This window comes from Artemia sp. Qi Xiang Cuo, chromosome 4 (genome assembly GCF_049724085.1).
Source record: "Artemia sp. Qi Xiang Cuo chromosome 4, ASM4972408v1, whole genome shotgun sequence".
NCBI classification, from domain to species: Eukaryota; Metazoa; Arthropoda; class Branchiopoda; order Anostraca; family Artemiidae; genus Artemia; species Artemia sp. Qi Xiang Cuo.
Window position 1 is genome coordinate 65,609,150 of NC_142797.1, and position 23,585 is coordinate 65,632,734.

At 33.0% G+C, this 23,585-nt stretch overlaps 1 protein-coding gene across 1 annotated transcript; it reads left to right on the forward strand.

The window, feature by feature from the left end:
- Nucleotides 1-6,399: 6,399 nt before the first annotated feature.
- On the forward strand, nt 6,400-14,008 carry LOC148953340 (octopamine receptor beta-2R-like). Its single transcript, XM_089088495.1, has 2 exons — nt 6,400-6,437; nt 12,682-14,008. Exon 2 carries the CDS (start codon nt 12,687-12,689, stop codon nt 13,962-13,964), a length of 1,278 nt encoding a protein of 425 aa, XP_088944621.1. The 5' UTR covers nt 6,400-6,437; nt 12,682-12,686; the 3' UTR covers nt 13,965-14,008.
- The last annotated feature ends 9,577 nt before the right edge of the window (nt 14,009-23,585 follow it).

A 23,585-nucleotide genomic window follows, 5' to 3' on the forward strand; every position in this document is an offset into this window, starting at 1 on the left:
ATATGTTTTAAATGTTCGTCTTAATGATAAAAGTAAACAAAACGACTTTTAAATATTTGTTACTTTGCATTCAAGTTACTTTCGCTATGATCACAAATGTTCCTAAGACTTATTTCCTGCTATGATAGAGTTTCTTGAAGATAAATCCAAGATAAAGATTAACTAAGTCGACTGCTTAGGAGGCCTCAATTGCCGTTGTTGGGTCTGATAATCTTCTCATTAACGTGTTGCCACTGAACCATAGTGACAAGCAAAGCAAAAACTTCAAATGCTGAATATCGCAAGACCTGGTGTATTTAGCTATCATCGTTAAAATGGAGATTCTAAAATGTGGCAACATATAAATATGGAGAAGAGTAGCAATATTGTACAGGGCTGACAAATACTTGAGAGAACAAATACCTTTATTTGAAACTTCTGAACTATGTGAAGGTTTAAATTTTTGATCAAAAAGCTCATGCATGAGCTCTATTGCTGCTTTTAAGGTTTCAACGACTCGACAAATCCCGATGCTTTCAATTTGCCAATGACACAATCATAAATTTCCTAAATTAGCATATCTGCTAATCTAACTTTTAACATTGAAAGACAAAACTTTTGGCTTAGCTGCGGTGTTTCTAGGCATTCAGAGCTTATATATGCAAACAAAATCATTCAAATAAAAGTAGGTATAATTTTAATTATATTTCAAGTTCAAAGCTAGAAATCTTATATTTGTAATCGAAGTTACAATTTTAGCCAAAAATTTTTTTCAGCTAAATGAAAAAAAACGGTAAAATAGAATTGTTATGCTTAAATGATTCCAAAAAAATCGAAATAATTTTGAGAACCTATATCTTTAGGCTCACAAGTATTCCTAAAACTTGTTTTTCTCTGATAAAATAACGCTTTATGCTAAATTTCACTTAAAAAATAAAAAAAGATAATGATAATCGTAAAATCTTACTAAGTTTCTAAACCGGTCAACTGGAGAAATATAGTAATTACCACACATTTAAAATTTCTAGATTATTCTAATAAATTTTATGTATTATGAACTAAGCTATTGTGTGTGACATTATTAATTGGGTACTCCTATACAATCGAGAGCATACTTGAGAAGTGAAGTTAGGTTTTTCATAATGAAATGTAACAAAACATGATGAAAATATAGTACTTTAGTTTACATAATAATATAATTTGGGCTGTATATTTGTACATTAGGGGGAGGGGGGTAAAGAGACCTAACCTACACAAACTTACTCCCACCCCTAACGTCAAAATATATATCCCAAATTATACAAGTTCAATGCATTCTGTCACAAGTCATTTGTCTTTGTCGCTATGAAACTGATTATCTTAGATCTTACATTAAGCAAACTTCTCGAGGTGTTCTGGATTGTACAGGAGTAACTATTGATTGTGTCCAATCATTTTGAACAAAACCATATGTCATTAAATATCATTGGCCTGATTGACCTCATGTAAAAATCGCACGTGATTTGGTTAAACTTACTGGCATTCACTCATATTTCGAGACACCTATTGTTTGTTTTTGAATAGATGGCGGTTTATAGATGATGAAAGGAAGTTATAGGCTGTGTTTACTTGGGTTTCCATGCATCTCCAGAAATTGGGCTCGGAGAAATCTCCACAAAATTAATTTTAGCGAAAATTGACTTGTGGTTTGAAGGAACGATTGAGTTTTTGAAGGGATGTGGGTGCGTGCGCAGCTTTGTTGGCCTTAGGTGGTTTTGTGGTATAATGAGCGGTTCGTAGTAGTAGTAGTTAGTGTGTTTACGAGCGTTCTTTTTTAGAGAGGTTTTGGAGAACAGAATTTCCATTTAAGAAAGTGGGGAATCCAGGAATTTTTTTTAGTAAAAGCAGTACTAAAAAGTAACAGCAAAACTGTACAGAGCTTCTAAGTATTTTAAGCTATTGGTTTTTGACATCTTGGTACGAAGTGCTGATTTTAGGAATAAAGCTAGCTTATTACTTAAAAGAAGGCAATTATAAAAAAGCCTAGGCAATGTCCAAAGCCACAAAACATCTGTGAATCATTAACTAAACTTCCAAAACAAACGATGTAGGGATGTGGATCTGGTTTTCCCCAACAACCTTCGAGTTTGAGGTTTCTCCAGCATATTGTATTTTTCCTGTTTGATGATTGTCCAAGAAATTTTTTATATTATGTGTCTAATTAACTGGAAAGTCAGTTAACTTGTTTATGCATTGAAAATAAAAAACAAAATACCAAGATTTTAGCGAAGTTTTCTAAGGTTTTCAATATTTTTTTTTATAGTTAACACATCTTTAATTGTCCCTTGCCCAGAACAAATCGCAAGGTCAACAATAAGCAAGGTCTCTCGTTTATGGTCTCAAAAGTTTCACGTCGATTTTCTAAAATTGGTCTTTCTCTTAATGTTGAGAAATGTGAATTTCTAGTTCGTAATGGTCCGGCTTCCTCTAATGCTGCCTTTAGCTGGTTGCGGTGTTTATATACCCTCTGTTCCCACCTTTTGGTGGTTGAGTATTACTGTTACTAATTCAATTTTTATTCTATATCATTCGAAAGAAAATTCCAATGGACTGTTACAAGATTGTTGACAATCGGGGGATGTGCAATAAACATGCACTGGGGAGGCTATATGCTACATTTTGTGATCATTCTTTCCTTTGTGTTTCTGGTCTTTATCCCCTTATAAAGAAAAATGATGTTATGCAGATCGGGACTTTTTATTTCAGATATTTTATATTTTTACTTTATTCCCCCCCCCCCTGGCATAGTAATGCTAATATAATTTGTAAGTTTGGTGTCCCTGATATAACTGCAAAGTTGGCTATGCTGCATGACAGGTTGTCTGAATCAGCTTTTTATTGTTTATCACCTCATCATCCTTTGGTCCGTCAGTTCGGTTAATCTCATTGTACTGTTTTTTGTTTATTTGTAGTGTATTTTATTTGCAGTGTATTCCATTTTCTTTTTTTTGCCTTGTGTTACTCCACAAGTGCCATTACTTGTTATGATGTGGGTTATAAATAAATTATTATTACTATTATAATTATTATTATTAAATTCATGCCATTTTGACTATGAAAATGTTTTTCTTAGATTTATTCGTTCCATTTCTGTATGTAATGGAAATGCTGGTTTCCAACAAGTATACGTGAAAACATAAAGCCCGACATAAGCGGCAATTCAATCCGCTCATTTTATTTATAGTAAGTGGTTTTGAACCCCAGTCTATCGTTTTGATCAAATATTATTTAAAGAAAAAACTTTCAAAAAAAAAAGTTTTCAAATAACATAAAGAGCCATATTAAAACCTAAGACGAGAAGAAATAAGGTCATATAATAAACAAACAGTTCATGATAACGAACTGTAAATTAGGAGTGATTCCGTCTAATCCTAACCGAAACTCTAAAAAAGGCAGTATTGATAACAACTTATAAATCACAAGAACCGATTTCTATGCCGAGTCCAATAAGATTGCACTGCAGATTTTTATGCTGATTCCAATTCCCATAAAAGCTACGAGCCAGATATATTAGCTTGATTTTCGAAAAAGGGGAAAGCTGCCCTAAAAAGGCATGTGATGAAAATCACGCCATCAAATTTAGCATATCAAAATCAGAGAAACTTCTCTTAGAAGTTGTTTCAAAGTCTTAACCACAAAAACTTAGAATTTTTTCCCCCCAGAATGAACATCACGGATGCGTGTTTATTGTATTTTTTTTCTCCTGGGGTGATTGTGTTGAACCAAATATCTTAGAAAATTGTAAGAGGGCCTATTAAAACATAAATTAAAAGTTTTAGTGCTCTTTCTAAGTAATCAAAAAGATTTGGCCACAGGAAAGTAGATTTCTGCTATTTTGCAGAACCAAACTACAATTCCGCCTCGAGAATGTCAAGTGGCTATTAATTGGAAATTCTGAGATGGCCAATTGATAGAAAGTATCAAAATATCTATCTTGAGCGTCCCACTTTCAGAAGGTTTGATGCCGCAAATAAGGGTATTGCGGGGTGATAGCTTTATTTTCTTGGCAGAAAATTCTGGGAGAAAAACATAAAAGATTTTATTCATATTCTTACTAGAAAAAAATGCGGGGTAGGAAAGAGAGGAAATTTAAGAGACCGTCAGATAATTTTCTAGGAGGGTCGAGGAAACTTACGGAACGATTCCGCTTGAAAATTACTCCTTAGCATACTTACATTAAAAAAAACAACTTTTTTTTATTTCTAATCTTTTTCAGATCATGGTGGAATCCCCCTGGATGGAAAATTTTTCCTGGGAATCTCCCCCCCTCCTATGGAAAAATTTTCTCCCGCGGAAAATTTCCGCATGGATAATTTCCCCTGGCGATAATCCCCCCCCAGAGAACTTCTCCCCTTGGAAGCCCACCCACATAACCCCCCCCCCCAAATTCTCAAGCGAATTCTAACTCTGCCAATTGAAAATTTATCCCGGACAATACCCCAGAGTATATCCACATATAAAATGGGGTCGCCAACGAGAAAGTAAGACAAGTAAAATTTATTACGTATAAATTCTAGTGAATTGCCCCCTGTGTAAAATTTTCCCTGAAAAGTTCCCCCTAGGAAATTTTCACTCCAATGGCGAATTCTCCCCGTAAAAAATCCATCCTCAGAAACCCCTCCCCTCCCCCCCCCCGTGAAAATGTCTGAATACTTTCCAGTAACAAGTACTATATGTAAACAACGGGTAAATTTCACAGTTTGCGGCCCTTCCGGGGGCTGTAGGGGGTCATTTCATCCCCAGAGACATATTTACTGGACCTTTCAATTATACTAAACAAAATGGTTATCTCAAAATTTTGATTAGACTGCTTTGGGGAAAAAAGGGCGTTGGATTTTAGTTTTTCTTAGAGTTTCGACTATTGCACCGAGTAACTCCTTACTTACCCTTCGTTACCACGAACTGTTTGATTATAATGATCCTTCCTGGAAATTTCAGAAAGTTTGATTTTTTATGTTATAATTATAAACGAAAAAATATATTTGCTTTATTTATTTCAATGTATTGCTAGTTAAACATCGGGAGCAAGCGCACTTGAATTGATTTAATGTTGTAGTGCCCTTTTTCTTCAGTAAATAAAGTGATCGTTCTTAGGTAAAAAAAAAAAAACATGATGGTGTTACTTCTACCTGTTATTTGCTGGTTTTTACAACACTTTAATTTACATTCCATCAGCTCAAACGAAGCAAGTTCGTTCAATTGATTTAACATTACTTCTTTTATCTTATTTACCTCCAAGATATTCAAGAGTTTTCCTTTCCTTTTTTCTTCACCTACTCCACTCCTCCCTTCTCATATTCTATATAAAATAGTTCTCTATTTCTACAATTCTACCCTCCGCCGCCCCTACTTCTATATTTATAAAACATTTATACATTTAAATTGCTGAATGTAAAACTATTTTTGCACAAAGCTCAAAAATCTCATTTTTGCTTTTCAGTTACAATACGAGAATCTTAAAGAGCGCTTTAGAATAGTAAATAAAAAGCATACAAAAAGACTGTCATCATTTAATTGACATATAATATTGAATAATTGTTTAAGGCGCAGATTATAAATTATTAAAATCCAAGCTTCGAAAATTACACACATGTGGATACGAGTATGTATGTGTATGTATTTATGTGCCAACACATCAATTTGTGTTTTGTAGTTTACGAAACGCTTAAAATATACCTGTAATTTGAGGGGACTGACACCTCACAGCATCCATTTATGGATTAGTCCGAAAATTAATCAGTTTTATCTCTCATGATAAACTATAAATGTATTTGCAATAAAAGGAGAGCTAACATCCCGCAACCCCCATATTGGAGGTTAAGTTTAAAAAAAAATCCTAAGAATAAAGCAAGATTAAGGGGAAATTCTCCTTCTCGCTCATCTTTCTACACTTAGCAGAAGACTTGATGGGGAGCCTTTTTCAGGCTCCACGCATCAGGCTTAGGTGTGCGTCTTTTGTCGCCGGTATGTTGTCGCCGGTATATTTTTATTTCTGTACGGACAGACAAGGACAAAATATAGACAAAAAGATTATGAAATACGTAATCATCAATTCTTAAACATGACTATGTATTTCACAGCCATACCTTCTTTATCAGCTTTTGGATTGGCGAAGGCCCGGAAAAACACAGAGTTTCTTGCAAGTTTAATTATGCATCCAAAAGATCAACTTTTTTAGGATTGAAAGCCTTACTAAATTATCTCAAATTTGGTAGTATAAGGAAGAAGAACTTAAAAGAAAAAGCTCGTATGACCTGTAACACATTCCATTGCTTGAAAGATAGCCTTATTTGACCTGCGTATCTCTCTGAAATAAAAGAGTTTATCATTGGAAATAAAACTCGCTGTGTTTCAGTCCTTTCGCAAATAGTGTTTGGATTTAGGAGGTACTATCCGTCTGTAATTTAAAACTATTTCAGGTAATTACATACACATTCGTTTGCTTTCAAACTGCTCAATCATAGAAAAACATGAATATTAGTGACAAATTAATATTCTATTATCGTTAGTGCGACGAGTGAAACTCAAAATAAAGCCTATGTAGAAAATTCAGAAATTTTAAGAGGAAAATTCCTTATTCTGCGTAAATACGATAAAAATCCATTTTTGCTGATTTAAAGAATTATATCAAACTGGTTTCTGACGTAAAGTATATGTAAAAAACTTGTCGGGAAAATATTTCACTCAGAAATTGATATAGAATTAAAATCCGACAAACCTAAAAGAAAGAAGAAATAAAGCAGGGGTACCTTTCAGCACATATACTGGGGGATTGCTTCATATCTGTCTCAAAGAAAATGTCAAAAAATTTTGTGATGATTTTTACCGAATCTTTATAACTTTTAAATATTTCACTTGATTCCTAATGTTTTCAATAATTTGGCCATGCCTAGGGACCTAGGTCTAACAGAATTACTTCTGACTTATGTACTTGGAGGCACTTGAGTAGTCTAAAATACGAAAACATTCCTTGCAAAAATCAAGTCTTTAACAATGGCTCTTGAAAGCATGGAAAATGATGGTAAATATTATTTCATTTAGCAACGTTTTTTGAACGAAGAGGGGATTTCTATTCGTTAGAGGTTAACAACCCACAAAGGCCGTAACCACACATGTTAGATCTGTCTAATTTTTTCTATTAACTTTACTTTTATTTGGTTAAATGGCTTTCTCGAAACTTGTTTAATTTTATTTACGAACGTTTTTATTAGTAATTAATATACGTAACTTACGAATTAACTTACGTAACGAACTTCTATATTAATAGATTTTTAATACGTATATTTGGAGGTTCGCTCCCTATTCAACACCTTGCTCTTGAAGCTAAAGTTCGAATTTTGTTCCAATTCTTTAAAAATGACCCCTTAATCACCAAGGTCGTTAATTAGAATAAATAGCTGTTCGTGGTGTTTAGCCGCTGGCAGTAATACCGGTAGGCCACAACGCCACTGGCGTGGTAATATACGGGTGTCACCTCTTATTGGAGGGGAAAGCCCCGGCCCCAAATTATAATGCTATGCCCGTGTCTACCACACCGGTTCTGCAAATATAGGGTTTGGTACTACCCGATTTACAGTATATTCTGTCCCAGGGTATGATAACGCGATCGAGTGGTCAAATGGCCACTTTCTAAAGCCAAATGTACCCGCCTTGGGTTACGGCTAGAAAATCTCTTAATTCTCTCCTTGGAGGTAACAAACCTCCCTGTCAATATAATAATGACGGTACCTCGTAGCTTTATTCCTACCCTGCCTGGTTTACGGAAACTAGTACACAGTTTGTAGAAAATACCTTACTTGTATTCTTCCAAAAGGGCCACATATAACAACACAAATATCCTTCCCCAAACGGGTTCAAAATGCAGACTAAAACAAAATAATATTTTTCACTCAACTATTCATAGGGGTGGACCTCCGCTTGGCCCAGCCAATCAGCTACATCTCCATTCAAACCCAATTCTACCTCTTAGATTTATCTTTCAATGACTTCCAAACCAGAAAGTACAAAAATAAAAATTAGTTCAAAGCTTACTTATTGCGACACCTCTAACTTAAAAACGAGAATTTAATCTGTCTTTTGAAATTATACTGTAAGCAAATCTAATTAAGAAAACGAAAACAGGTCATTTATCTGAAAGGCTAAGAAACAGGGGTGGAACCCCAACAATAGCTCTTATGGAAGTACTAAAAAATCTTTGGCTTAAAGAGTGAGGTATTGACTAGAGGGTGAACCCAATCATATACGTAATATTTTCTGATCATTTTAAGTTTTGGTGTTGCTCCTTACTTTAAGTTAAAAAACTTGTTTTTTTTTAATTTAATTTCTGATCTTTTTTGAAATAATTTTGGGAAATCCGGCGCCCCTTCATAGCAATGTCCCTTACCCCATGAAAACTTACTTCATGGAAAGATACTCCCACACAACCCCCTCCCCCCACCTACCAGAAAAAATCCCATCTGAAAACGTCTGTATACTTCCCAATAACCAATACTATATGTTAACATTGTGTAAAGTTCATAACTTTCAGCCCTTCCCCCAGAGACTTCGGGGGATTAAGTCATCCTAAAAGACATAGTTATCATATTTTCGACCATGTTGAACAAAATGGCTACCTCAAAATTTTGATCGGGTGACTTTGGGAAAAAATGAGCGTGGGAAGGGGCCAAGTTGCACTCCATTTTTTTTGGTCACTTAAAAAGGGCACTAGAACTTTTAATTTCCTTTCCATTGAGCCCTCCTATGATATTCTAGGACCACTGGGTTGATACGATCATCCCTGGGAACAAAAACAACAAAAATACAAATAAACACGCATCCGTGATCTTTCTTCTGGCAAAAAATGCAAAATTCAACATTTTTATAGATAGGTTCTTGAAACCTCTAAAGTAGGGTTCTCTGATACTCTGAATATGACGGCGTGATTTTATTAAGGTTCTATAACTTTTAGGGGGTCTTTCCCCCTTTTTTTGAAAATCAGCCAAATTTTCTCAGGCGCGTAACTTTTGATGGGTTGGACTAAACTTGATGAAACTTATATAGATCCCGTTTTCTAGAGTTTCGGTTACCATTGAGCCAGGTCGCTCCTTACTTACAGTTCGTTACCACGAACTGTTTGACTAGGGAATAAGTCGCAGAGGAGACCAGAGCTATTTCTCTATCGTTTTGTGATAAAGTAATCAACAAATGGTGTAACCAGCATAGATAACTAAAGGAGTAGTTAACTAAAACAGCAGATATAGTTTGACAGCGAATAATGACTGTTAAACATTAATAGATGAATCCAAATAGGGATATGTACCAAATAAAATAAAAGTCAGTTGCATTTTGTTTAAAGTCTAAGGCTACGTCCAGTCATTACGGGATTTGGCACGCAGCTACATGGTAACAATTATTACGTTTGGGAAGAGCGTTGGATGGTTGATCGGTTGGAATATTTATTCTTCAGCTAACAAATTTATCAGAACTGCGACAAATTTTCCATCAAATCTTTAATCTAATCAGCACTCTAGTCAGCTTCTAATGAGCACTGGTTGAAACTTATTCAAATGCCGTCCATAGATTTTGCGAACCAGTACTCATGTGATATGTTTTACAAAATGTTAGTTGTATGAGGTTAATTTGAATCACTTTGATTTGAATGGGGGTTGAGTTTCACGAGGTTGAATTGAATAAATGTGAAGTTGAATAGAGTTGAGTTAAACGAGGTTAGCTTGAATGGGGGTTGAGTTAAAAAGGAGTTGAGTTGCATGGGCTTGAACTAAAAGGGTGTAAAATTAAATAGGGGGTCCAACAAGGCTTGAAGATCAATGGGGTTTACTTTAAGTGGGCTGAGTTGAATGAGGTTAAATTGCATGGTATTGAGTTGAATGGATTAGGTTGGGCAAAACGGATGTTAAAGTTAACAGTTGAATTGAATTGGGGGTTGAGTTACATTGCACACCAATTATTGGTACAAAAATACTTTTTGTAATTTACAAAAAATATGAAAATCAAACAGTTCATGGCAACGAACTGTAAGTAAGAAGCGACCCGGCTCAATGGGAACCGAAACTCTAGAAAACGGGATTTTGATACCAATAGATACATCAAAAGAATCTCATTTTAATGCTGATTTCAAATATATAAGTTTCATCAAGTTTAGTCCTATCCATCAAAAGTTACGCACGTGAGAAAATTTGGCTGATTTTCGAAAAAAAGGGGAACATACAGTATTGGTTATTGGGAAGTATACAGACTTTTTCAGGGGGAATTTGTTTTGGTAGTGGGGGGGATGTCGGGGGCTATGTGGGAGAATCTTTCCATGAAGGAAGTTTTCATGGGGGAAGGGACATTGCTATGAAGGTGAAGCCGGATTTCCCAGCATTATTTAAAAATACGATCAGAAATTAAATAAAAAAAAACTAGTTTTTCAACTGAAAGTAAGGAGCAACATCAAAACTTAAAACAAACAGAAAATAATATATATGCCATTAATTTCGTATCCTATTCAGTGCCTTGCTCTTTAAACCAAATATTTCTTATCATTTTCATTTAAGATATTTTTTAAAATTAAATGCCTTTGTGACTAATCGGCTGTATTTGAAGAATTGGAACAAAACTAAAACTTTCGCTTAAAGAGCAAGGTATTGGCTACTGGGCGAACCCCCTAATATACGTATTAAAAGTATATGAATATAGAAGTTCGTTACGCAAGTTACTAATTCGTATATTTATTACTAATAAAAACGTTCGTAGATAAAATTAAACAAGTTCCAAGAAAGCCATTTAACCAAATAAAAGTAAAATTAATATGCAACTTTTGTCTTAATTATTCACGTACGGTGAGTCAAAATCAAAACCTGTATTAATTCAAAAACGTTCAAAAATTAAATTAAAAAAAATAAGATTTTTAACTGACTAAGGAACGACGTTAAAACTTAAAACGAACAGAAATTATTCCGTATATGAAAGGGGCTGTCCCCTCCTCAACGCCTCGCTCTTTACGCTAAAGTTTGAGTTTCTCACAACTCTGTTTTTTTTAAATAATAAAATACTTTAGCGTAAAGAGCGAGGCGTTGAGGAGGGGACAGCCCCTTTCATATACGGAATAATTCCTGTTCGTTTTTGTTAAATTTTAACGTCGTTCCTTACTTTCAGTTAAAAATCTTGTTTTTTTATTTAATATCCTATAAAAACCGTGTAATCTTGATGCGATCCTTCAAATTCAACATGTATAAAAACCATTGTTTTCAGAATCAAGTTTTCAAACTCCTACCTGCAAAAATACAAATCTTCTATTTTTTTATGAGAAGATTGATGCATGTTTTTGCTTCCAAGAAATTATCCAGTCCATATTTTAGATTTTCAAAAGTATGGTAGATATTGATGAGCTTATCCATGTCAAAATCCAAAACCCAATCATCATCACTATCATTTTCAATTTGTTTGGTTCGTTACACCTCGGCTTATCTTTTGTCGTTATGAGTATATATATATATATATATATATATATATATATATATATACATATCGCCAAACCTTTGTTTTTTTTTAACAAAGGTATTGAACACGCGGCAGGCTTCTTTAGATAGATTCTCACTGTCGCTTGTCTTATAAAGGCAGACAAATTTAGCCTTTTCTTGATGTCAATTACGTCAAAATGGACCTTAAATTATAAGTATAGCTATCTTTTGTCATTATGAAATACAATCGCCGAACCTTCGTCTTTTTAACAAAGATATGGTAGGCATTGACGACCTTATCCATGTCAAAATGCCAAACCAAATCGTCATCGCTATCATTTTCAATTTTGACACGTTTTGATTCTCGCTGTCCATGTTGATTTTCATTGAGTCACTGAGTGGAGCTAAATTTTTTTTTAAGATTGGAGTTTTGTTTTTCAGAGTCTTTTCTCATTGTTTATAAAATTACACAACATTTCTCAAGCTATATATATATATATATATATATATATATATATATATATATATATATATATATATATATATATATATATATATATATATATATATATATATATATATATATATATATATATATATATATATATATATATATATATATATATATATATATATATATATATATATATATATATATATATATGCAGTTGTGTGTGCGTGTGTGTATTCTAGCGTGCGTTCCTACAACATTACGGTTATAACTGTCATAGCATTACGAAACTAAAAAAAAAAAAGAAGAAGATAAACAGTTTTGAAATTGACTGTTTGATTCAGATTTTGAGATTTTGGACGCCAATTGTTTCTCCCTTTTTGAGACCCTATTTCAACCCTATTTTAATGCGTTTCTTATTGATTTAAACGTGTTTATTGACTTTTGAATCAAAGCAAAACATACTAAATCAAATTTGCAAATTTTACAGATGTCATGAGCAAAGTATTACCCCTCAGTGAGCATATTGATGATTTTCATCTCAACTGGTCCAATAATAGCACACTACAATACAACTACAATAGTACAACTACAATACAGTTTTGAAATTGACTGTTTGATTCAGATTTTGAGATTTTGGACGCCAATTGTTTCTCCCTTTTTGAGACCCTATTTCAACCCTATTTTAATGCGTTTCTTATTAATTTAAACGTGTTTATTGACTTTTGAATCAAAGCAAAACATACTAAATCAAATTTGCAAATTTTACAGATGTCATGAGCAAAGTATTACCCCTCAGTGAGCATATTGATGATTTTCATCTCAACTGGTCCAATAATAGCACATACAACAGTACAACTACAATAGATGATGATTGGCAGTCTATAACCGTTACAACTTTAAAAGCAGCAGTAATGGGAATAATTATAATTTCCAGCATAATAGGAAACTTACTTGTTATAATTAGTGTAATACTATTTAGAAAGTTAAGAACGATTGCAAACTCGCTGTTAGTTTCATTAGCTCTAGCTGACTGCTTAGTTGCATTACTGGCAATGCTGTTTAACGCCAGTGTTGTCATCCTCGAGAGGTGGATATTTGGCTATAGAATGTGTGATCTATGGAACAGTTTTGACGTTTATTTTTCGACTTCATCCATTCTCCATCTATGCTGCATAAGTGTGGACCGATATTATGCTATTAGTGAGCCTCTTAGATACCCACAAAAAATAACACAAAAAACAATAGCTGCTATGGTTATTAACTGTTGGTTATGGCCAGGGTTTATAAGTTTTTTACCCATTTTTATGGGTTGGTATACAACGTCAGATCATCTAGAATTCCGTAGTGAAAATCCGGACATATGTGGTTTTAAAGTAAATAGAATATATGCAATTATCAGCTCAAGTGTTAGTTTCTGGATCCCTTCTTCAATAATGGTTTTTACCTATTATAGAATCTTTGAAATGGCCACACGACAGGAAAGAATACTTTTGAAAGATGCAGATAGCGCTGTAATGCTTCAGCGCCGTTACAGTTGCAGCAAACCTAACACAAACATAAATCAGGATACTTTTACTGAATATTCTGGTGCTGATTTGAATACTTATGACTTCCAAATCACGCCCATTAAAGATAAACGTATTATGAAACTAAAAAGAGAGCACAAAGCAGCTAAGACGTTAGGTATCATCATGGGAGCTTTCATTATTTGTTGGCTTCCATTTTTCGTCTGGTATATGACAACATCCTTATGTGATACTTGCTTTAGCCCTGACGCAGTCACTGAACTTGTTTTCTGGGTCGGTTACTTGAATTCCATGCTTAATCCTATTATATATGCTTACTTTCACCAAGATTTTAGAGAGGCCTTCAGCAAAATCCTCTTGTTTGTCTTCTGCTTCAAAAGGTCTTCTCCTTTCACTCAGGAGATTGTAAGGATTAATTTTACTAACGGAGGTGGAAGGCATAGGAGCATGAGCGGTGAGACACAGAGAATAGAAATAAATGCGGAGCAAGAGACTTTAGGCTCCAACTATGCATCTCAAGTTTAATATCATTGATATTTAGGTTTACGTATATAAAATTTTAAAATAAAATGTCTATTTTCGTTAATGTTATATTGCTTTCGAATGCTGAAGGACAGTTTTATTAGTAAGGAAGTAAAAACAAGCTTAGGCCTACTGTGAAATTAAGAGGTATTATGTTTAAACGTTATTATGAGGGATATGATAACGTCTAAAACAAGTCATGGCACAGGTTCTCCTGATTGGTTCTTTTGTTTGGAAAAATTAAGCCAACAAATACAAAACATTTTTAAGTTATAAATTTTTTTTATAGATATTCTTTCTATTTTTCTGCGTAACAAATACATAAAAGAAGACGTAAGAGAGAAGTGTGATAGTAGCACAGACTAGCTAGTATAGAATGGCTTAAATCTATTAAAATTTGGGATGCTGAATTTGGAAATCAACATGGTTATTGTTGAATACACCATATTTTGTTCTCACTGACCAAGATTTCGACAGGTATTAAAAACCTACTATCTAGAAACGTAAGAATTTTTATGGAAGACTTGCCGTATTTTTCTTAAAGATTGTTTTTGAGTGAAATTAAATTCATCTTTTCAATGTGCGCGTGCCGGTTGTTCAGGGTTATGACTTTCTTTGTTTTTTAGTCTTTTTCTTAGAATTGTTTTTGTTTTTTGTTTTAGTCTTTCAGTGCATTTTCGATCCGATTAAATAAAAAAAGCAAGTTTTCTTCAACAACTTAAAACGAACAAAAAATATTTCACTATTCCATACGTAGGGGGCGGCCCGCCTCGCTTCTAAGTCTAATATATATATATATATATATATATATATATATATATATATATATATATATATATATACAGACACACACACACACACAGACAGACAGACAGACAGACGACACACACACACACACACACACACACACACACACACACACACACAGACACACACACACACATATATATATATATATATATATATATATATATATATATATATATATATATATATGATATATATATATATATATATATATATATATATATATATATATATATATATATATATATATATATATATATATATATATATATATATATATATATATATATATATATATATATATATATATATATATATATATATATATATATATATATATATATATATATATATATATATATATATATATATAAAATAAATAGACATATAATTATATATAAAATAAATAAACATATAAATATATAGACATATAGACATATTGCAATTCATAAACCTTAAAAAAGAACGCCAAAAGTTTCAAGCTTAGTACATGATATCGTTGTTAGAAATCGAACTAGCTTCAATAATCAAATATCTTTGAAAAGATACAGTATGAAAAGACATTAAATTGCGTAAAGAGCAAAAAACTGATAATTGCAAGAATATTTTTATATATTTTAACAAGGGATTCCAACAATTCAAAAACCTTAAAGAAGAAAACCCTTTTGAACCCAACTAGTTATATAATCTCAGTAGGAAGGCCTAAAAAATTAAAATTTGCAATTTTAACAAACGATATTTCTCTATTTTGACAAGAAATTACAAGAATTCAAAAACCTTAAAAAAGAAAGCCAAAATTTTGGAACTTAGTTCATATCGTTGTTAGAAATCGAACTAGCTTCAATAATCAAATATCTTTGAACAGGCTGCAGTATGAAAAGACATTAAATTGCCATTTATTTTAACAAGGGATTACAGCAATTCAAAAACCTTAAAAAATAAAACCAAAAGCCTGAAGCTTAGTAGAAATCGTTGTTAGAATTTGGACTTGCTTTAATAATCAAACATCTTTGAAAAGATACAGTATGAAAATACCTTAAATTGCGTAAAGAGCAAAAAACTGTAAAAGAGCCAAAATATTTGTATATATTTAAACAAGGGATTACAACAATTAAAATAACTTAAAAAAGAAAACCAAAAGTTTGAAGCTTAGTAGATATTGTTGGTACAAATCGGACTTGCTTTAATAATCAAATATCTTTTAAAAGACTTCCGTATGGAAAGACAGCAAATTGTCTGCGGTTAGAAGACAAGCGACAAAAAGAATCCATATATAGAAGCCTGCTGCGTGCCGAGTGCCGGGGCCCGGTGGCTGGTAATTGTAGAAATATTTGTATATATTTTAACAAGGGATTAAAATAATTCAAAAACCTTCAGAAAGAAAACCAAAAGTTTGGAGATATGTAGGTATCGTTGTTAGAAATCGGACTTGCTTTAATAATCAAATATCTTTGAATTTTGAATTTCAATGATTATTAAGATTCAATACACAACTACTTAATACCTATTTTTTACCCAATACTCCTACTACTAGCAAGGACCCTTCAAAGTCAGCTTATCGTTATATACTTGTTAACACTCCTCCTTCATCCCATTCTGCTCACAAGTTCTGCCTTGGTCACTTCGCTGTAAACTCAGAAAATTGTAATTATTTCTTAAAAGTCCAGACTTTCCCTTGCTGTATATGGCCAATTACTTATTTACACACGCATCAAGCATAAGTTAAAAAAAAATTGAAAAAGAACAACAAAAGAACGATAAGAAAATCCAAACGACGAAAGGGAATACATAAAATTGAAATAACTGCAATAGTTAGAAAAGTAAAGAAAGATTCCACAGAAAACCTAAATACTCAGAAGCTCGAAATATTACACACAGCACAGATCTAATCTTTTCCCTAAATGTCCTATTCTAATAAGATAGGATTGACTCGTTATTAAGGAAACATACCAAGATTACACGGTACTGATCTCCCAAAGGCTGTTAGACCTGTAGAGAAGGAGGGATAGACTAGTCATTTAAGCACTAAATAAAAAAGAAAATAGACATTTATACAGATTATAACATTACTAAGCAAATAAAAAGAATAAAAAAAAGATAAATAGATTATAAAATTAAATAATTTAAACAGACTCTAACCAATCCCTTTGTCATATCTGTATTTATTTATAGGTTTATTCAATTACCTCAAAATAAAGAGTTTTAAAGATAAGTAAACAAAACTGCAAAAACATTCCTAAAAATAATGCAAAGCACCAAGTTACGAAAAAAAATAATACCATAGGATAAAAAATAACTAAATTGAAAACATGATATATAGATGACGGCATATATTTAGATCGTCAAGCATTTATTACATCAAACAGTTCGTGGTAACGAACTGTAAGTAAGGAGCGACCCGGCTCAATAGTAACCGAAACTCTAAAAAACGGAATTTTGATATCAATAGACACAGCAAAAGAATCAGATTTTATGCTGATTTCAAATATAGAAGTTTCATCAAGTTTACCCATCAAAAGTTACGCGCCTGAGAAAACCTGCCTTATTTTTGAAAAAAAGGGGGAAACAACCCCTAAAAGTCACAGAATCTTAATGAAATCAAACCATCAGATTCAGCATGTCAGAGAACCCTACTATAGAAGTTTTAAGCCCCTATCTGCGAAAATGTACAGATACACTTTCTTTTTGCCAGAATAAAGATCACGGATGTGTGTTTTTTTTCAGGGTGATCTTATCGATCCAGTAGTCCTAGAATATCGTGAGAGCGCTCATTCGAACGGAAATTAAAAGTTCTAGTGCCCTTTTTAAGTGACCAAAAAAATTGGAGGGCAGCTTGGCCCTTTCTCACGCTTATTTTTTTCCCGAAGTCACCCGATCAAAATTTTCAGATAGCCATTTTGTTCAGCATAATAGAAAATCTAATAAATATGTCTTTGAGGATTACTCAGTCCCTCAAAGTTCCCAGGGGAAGGGCTGCAAGTTATAAACTTTGCCTATTGTTTACATATAGTATTGGTTATTGGGAAATATACATGTGTTTTCAGAAGAGATTTTTGTCTGGGGGGGGGGATTGGAGTAGGGGTTAACGGGGAGGATCTTTCCATGGGGGATGTTTCCTTGGGGAAAGGGACATTTTTATAAATGGGGCGCCGGATTTCCCAGTATTATTTAAAAAGCGATCAGAAATTAAATAAAAAAGCAAGTTTTTTTTCAACTGAAAGTAAGGAGCAACATTAAAACTTAAAACAAATAGAAATTATTACGTATATGAGGTGGTTCGCCCCCTAGTCAATACCTCACTCTTTACGCTAAAGTTTTTTTTAGTACTTTCAAAAGAGCTATCTATTCTAATTAACCGGCCTTTGTGATTCAGGGGTCTGTGATTCAAACAAAATTCGAACTTTTGTGTAAAGAGCGAGGTATTGACCAGAGGGCGAACTCCCTAATATACGTAATAAAAACATACGAATATAGAAATTCGTTACGTAAGTTAATTCGTAAGTTACGTTAGAACAAAATTTCGAGAAAGCCATTTAGCCAAAAAAAAGAAAATTAATATGCAAATTCCGTTTTAATTATTCATGTACGGTGAGCCAAAATCAAAGCTGCATTCATTCAAAAACGTTCAGAAATTATATAAGAAAAACAAGCTTTTTTTAACTGAAAGTAAAGAGCGACACTAAAAACTAAAACGAACATAAATTATTCTGTATATGAAAGGGGCTGTCCCCTCCTCAACGCCTCGCTCTTTCCGCTAAAGTTTGACTCTGTCTCACAACTTTATTTTTAAAACAACAAAAAACTTTAGCGTAAAGAGCGAGGCGTTGAGGAGGGGACAGCCCCTTTCATATACTGAATAATTTCTGTTCTTTTAAGTTTAATGTCTCTCTTTACTTTCAGTTTAAAAAAACTTGTTTTTTTATTTAATTCTGGAAGAAAAGGAAAAGGTTATGGATAGAGAGAATGTTTTCAGATTTAATGTAAAATTCATAAGTTTTAATCCTAGCTATTTCTCACGGTTTCCTAATTTTAAATACTGAAGACGATCTAAAACAAATTGGAAAACTAAGTAAAGATTTACCATATTTAAAATAACAAATGAGAATTGATAAAAACCATGAATATTACTATTTGGTAAAAGAAGGCAAGAATAAAGAATATACAAAAGGAGTAGTGTGTTAAATAGAAAACCCTAAAATATCCTAATAATAGACACCCTGAGTTGTTTTATTTCGCAATGCCTTTCTAATTTTTTTCTTGAGTATTCAAAATAAGCCACAACTTAGTATCTCAAGCTGAGCCCATTAAAGAAACACAAAATAAGCAAGAGCACCAGAGCCTAAAAATGAAATTATTTGCAAGTGCACTAGTTTAGAGAATGCCTTTGATTTGTTTTTCCAAAGAGGAAACAGATTGAAACTACTTCCAAGCGAAAACAATATTTCCATCTTCAAAGAACAAATAAGTGAAAACAGATATTTCTTCGAGTTCCTTTTTCGCGTATTTTAAAGTTCATTCAACTTTTATCAAAGGTATGTTTTAAGAAATCGAAGAAGTTGGTCAAATTCTTTCAGGGGTACTGAAGGTCGATTTACAGTAGATAGTTTGTTTCCCATGAATAACTTGTAATATAAAAGTAATATTAAGCCCACAGATTTTTTTTTTATTTGGCAGTTGATATGCGTGTATATATCGACCGGTCAGTTTATTTGTTTTTGTACTTTCGTGGATGTTGCAAGATGTAAAAGTCATTTTGGAAAATTAGGGTTTTCTACTCCTCTTTTGAACTTCTCTTGCCCATATTTGGTTTTGGATAATGATTATTTTAATTGGTAAGTTAAGAGAACTTTAAATGAGCCCATTAGGTTTGTGTCGATTGATAGATGGTGCTCTGCATCAGGATTATGATGTAAGTGAGAATGTTGGATGTGTGGATTACCGATGTGCTTTTTTGTGTGAGATGAGTGATTGGAAGAATATGACAGAAATGAAAGTCTATAACATGAACTGTCAAGGTATAAACACATCATATGAATTCCTTGATTGAGCTGTGTCTTAAAACTGAGCCTCGTATACTGGCGCTAATCGGAAACTTGGCTTAGGGATCACAATTCTGCTTTATTAGAAATAGAAGGTTATAATCTGTGTATGCAAAATAGGGACTACACCAACGTATCCTGCAATTAGCATATGCACACGAGTGACAGAAACTTCGGAGTCTGTAATTGATAATATTTTAGTAAATATTAATTATTTGTGCCCTACAGTAGTTGTTATCAGTGTTTCTGACCATTTTGGGGTTGCAATATCTGTACCTGGAATAATTGGTCCTAAGCCCAAGAATAAAAGTGTGTCAAAGGTGCCTATTAAAGATGGAAATGTGTTTTTGAAGTTTGAGCGGTAGTTTCAAAGTACAGATTTTGAGTTTTTTCAGGATAGTACAGATATTGATACCAAATTTGGTAAATGGTATGGAAAGGTAAAATTACTATTTCAAGAGTGTTTGGAATTTAAAGAGACAAAGCAAAGATACAAGTTGCCAATTAAATCTTTGATTACAAAAGGATTACTAGCCTCAATGAAAAAAAAAGCAAGTGATGCATAAAAGGTGTCCGACTCAAGGTTCAACATCTGATAAAAAAAAAACATTATAAATAATTTAATATAAAGTTAAAATGTGTTTTAAGAAAAGCAAAAATGTATTACTATGCAAATAAATTTGAAGGTTATAAATATAGCCCGGCTAAAGCTTGGCAACTGATTAAGTCGGTAATAAGCCCAAATAGTGAACTAATAATTTCTATTAATCCGCTGTGGGAGTGGGATAGAGGTATGGCTAATAACTTGTCTATCCACTTTTCAGAAGTAGGGCTAGAAATATCAATATCTGAGGAGCGCATAAGTGGTGATGGCACATACCAGAATTTTTTTTTCCTGAAGCTAGTGATACAACCATTTATCTTCAAACAGTGAGATCGCATGAATTTGAGGATACTTCGAAAAGTATGAAATAGTCAGCAGCTCGAATAGACCTGATAACCTTTCAAAAAGTTCTAAAAATTTACAAATTTTATCTAGTCATCTGTTGTACCTTTTTAATCAATGTTTCGAATTCAGAGTTTACCCTAATTGCTTGAAAAGTGCTTTGGTTATTACTCTGTATAAAGGAGGAGACGAGGAAGATATGAACAACTACCGACCGATATCTATACTTCCAGTGATTTGTCGTATTTTTAGAAATTAATTTATAGACAATTGGTAGATTATTTTGAAAAAAATAAGTTTTGTTTTACTTAAGTCAATTTGGCCCTGGAAAAAATAATTCTACAGAGTATACTTTATTATTTTTGACTACATTTGTTGACAATTGTCACGATTCAGGTTTAAGGGTGGCATCAATTTTTCTGGATATTATGAAGGCTCTTAACTGTGCTCATCATCAGATTTTATTGCCTAGTCTTCCAGAAAGTGCTGGAGTCTGTTTTAAAACTCTGAAATTGATAGCTTCATTTCTCGAAGGAACAACACAAGGAAAACGGTTGGGCACAGTAGTAGAGTGCTATGTTCCATTTCTAAAGAAGCACTAGGAAATACCATGTTATTCTATAGAAGCTCTACACCTTTTCAAAGAGAGTCAGAACTCCCTCACACAGTTTCACGTGCACATTGCCAAAAAAATTAAGTTTTGGGGAGATACGTTCCTTGGTACCTTTCCAAGCAAAGTGTCAAAGAGAGTGAGTAGAACCTGTCAAAGAGTTCGATAACCTCTAGCTTAAAGGCATCTCATCGAGTCTGATTAAGAATGCAACATGACTAGAATTGATGCCATATGCTGTTAAATCATTTACCAAAAAATAACTGTATTTGCAAAAAAAAGGGTTTAGCATTTGCGAATTGGACTCTATGAACGATATTAATTAATTTTTGAATAATAGGAGCGTCAATGATTCTAATTAGTGATTGGATCGTATGAAGAGGGAGAAAAAAAGGGTTAAAGTGATTAGCAGTTAAGGTAACCCTGAAGAGCATGTTAATTCATACCTTATTTATTATAAATTTGGAACAATATCAATCTATGGAAATGGTTAACGATGATAAAATGGTCTTATGACTTGACCTAGCTTTACTTCTTCGATGTGTTCTGTATAATACACAAGTGGCGTTTGAACAGTGTTGCCAGTTTAAAATAGAGTCTAACGTTATATTATACTAAAAAGTTGATACTAAGAGGGATGTAGATGGCAAGAAAATAATTTTAATAATGAAATTCAGAACAAACCTTAGAAATCCTTGCAAATCAAGTAGTAAGGTGTATGTGAGTACAAACCATCAAGGACCATAAGCACCAAACCAGCAGACCTACCCTAACCAGACCAAACCCTAACCAGCAGAGACACCAACCCCCCAAAGGTCCCCTATCCCCAAACTCGAAAGACGCCTCCTCCCCTCCAACTTTTTGGCCCCCTCCCCCCTTTTTTTGATTTTTTTTTGGATTTTTTTTTAATTTTTTTATTATTTTCTTTTTTTAACATCATATGTTTTTTCAATTTTTTTTTACATGTCTTCGAATGAGCTGAAAAATGCTTAAAACAAAACGAAAAATCACAGTTACATTCTCTTGATTTTTCAAAGTTCATTTTTGGATTTCTTTCGTTGAAATGCAAGAGTTGGAGTATTTCAGTAGGGTTTTATCGTGGTTTATCTTGTCATAGTTACATTTTCTTGATTTTTCAAAGTTCATTTGAATATCTTACATGATATGCAGGAGTTGGAATATTTTAGTAGTGTTTTGCTGTGGTTTACCTTGTCACAGTTACATTCTCTTAATATTTCAAAGCTCATTTTGAATTTATTTCGTTGAAATGCAAGAGTTTGAATATTTCAGTAGTGTTTTGTTGGGGTTTACCTTGTCACAGTTGCATTCTCTTGATTTTTCAAAGTTCATTTTAGATTTCTTTCGTTGAAATGCTACAGTTGGAATATTTCAGTAGTGTTTTGTTGTGGTTTACAATGTCACAGTTGCATTCTCTTGATTTTTCAAAATTCATTTTGAATTTCTTTCGTTGAAATGCAAGAGTTGGAATATTTCAGTAGTGTTTTGTTGTGGTTTACCCTGTCATAGTTACATTCTCTTGATTTTTCAACGTTAATTTTGGATTTTTACATTCTCTTGATTTTTCAAAGTTTATTTTGAATATCTTTCGTGAAATGCAATAGTTGGAATATTTCAGTAGTGTTTTGTCGTGGTTTACCATGTCAAAGTTACAGTCTCTTGAGTTTTCAAAGTTCATTTTGAATTTCTTTCGTGAAATGCAGGAGTTGGAATATTTCAATAGTGTTTTATCATGGTTTACCATGTCACAGTTACATTCTCTTGATTTTTCAAAGTTGATTTTGTATTTCTTTCGTGAAATGCAGGAGTTGGAATATTTCAGAAGTGTTTTGTCGTGGTTTACCTTGTCACAGTTACATTCTCTTGATTTTTCAAAGCTCATTTTGGATTTCTTTCCTTGAAATGCAAGAGTTGGAATATTTCAGTAGTGTCTTGTTGTGCTTTACCTTGTCACTGTTACATTCTCTTGATTTTTCAAAGTTCATTTTGAATTTCTTTCAATGAAATGCAAGAGTTGTAATATTTCAGTAGTGTCTTGTTATGCTTTACCTTGTCACTGTTAAATTCTCTTGATTTTTCAAAGTCCATTTTGGATTTCTTTCGTTGAAATGCAAGAGTTGGAATATTTCAGTAGTGTTTTGTTATGGTTTACCTTGTCACAGTTACATTCTATTGATTTTTCAAATTTCATTTTTGGTATCAGT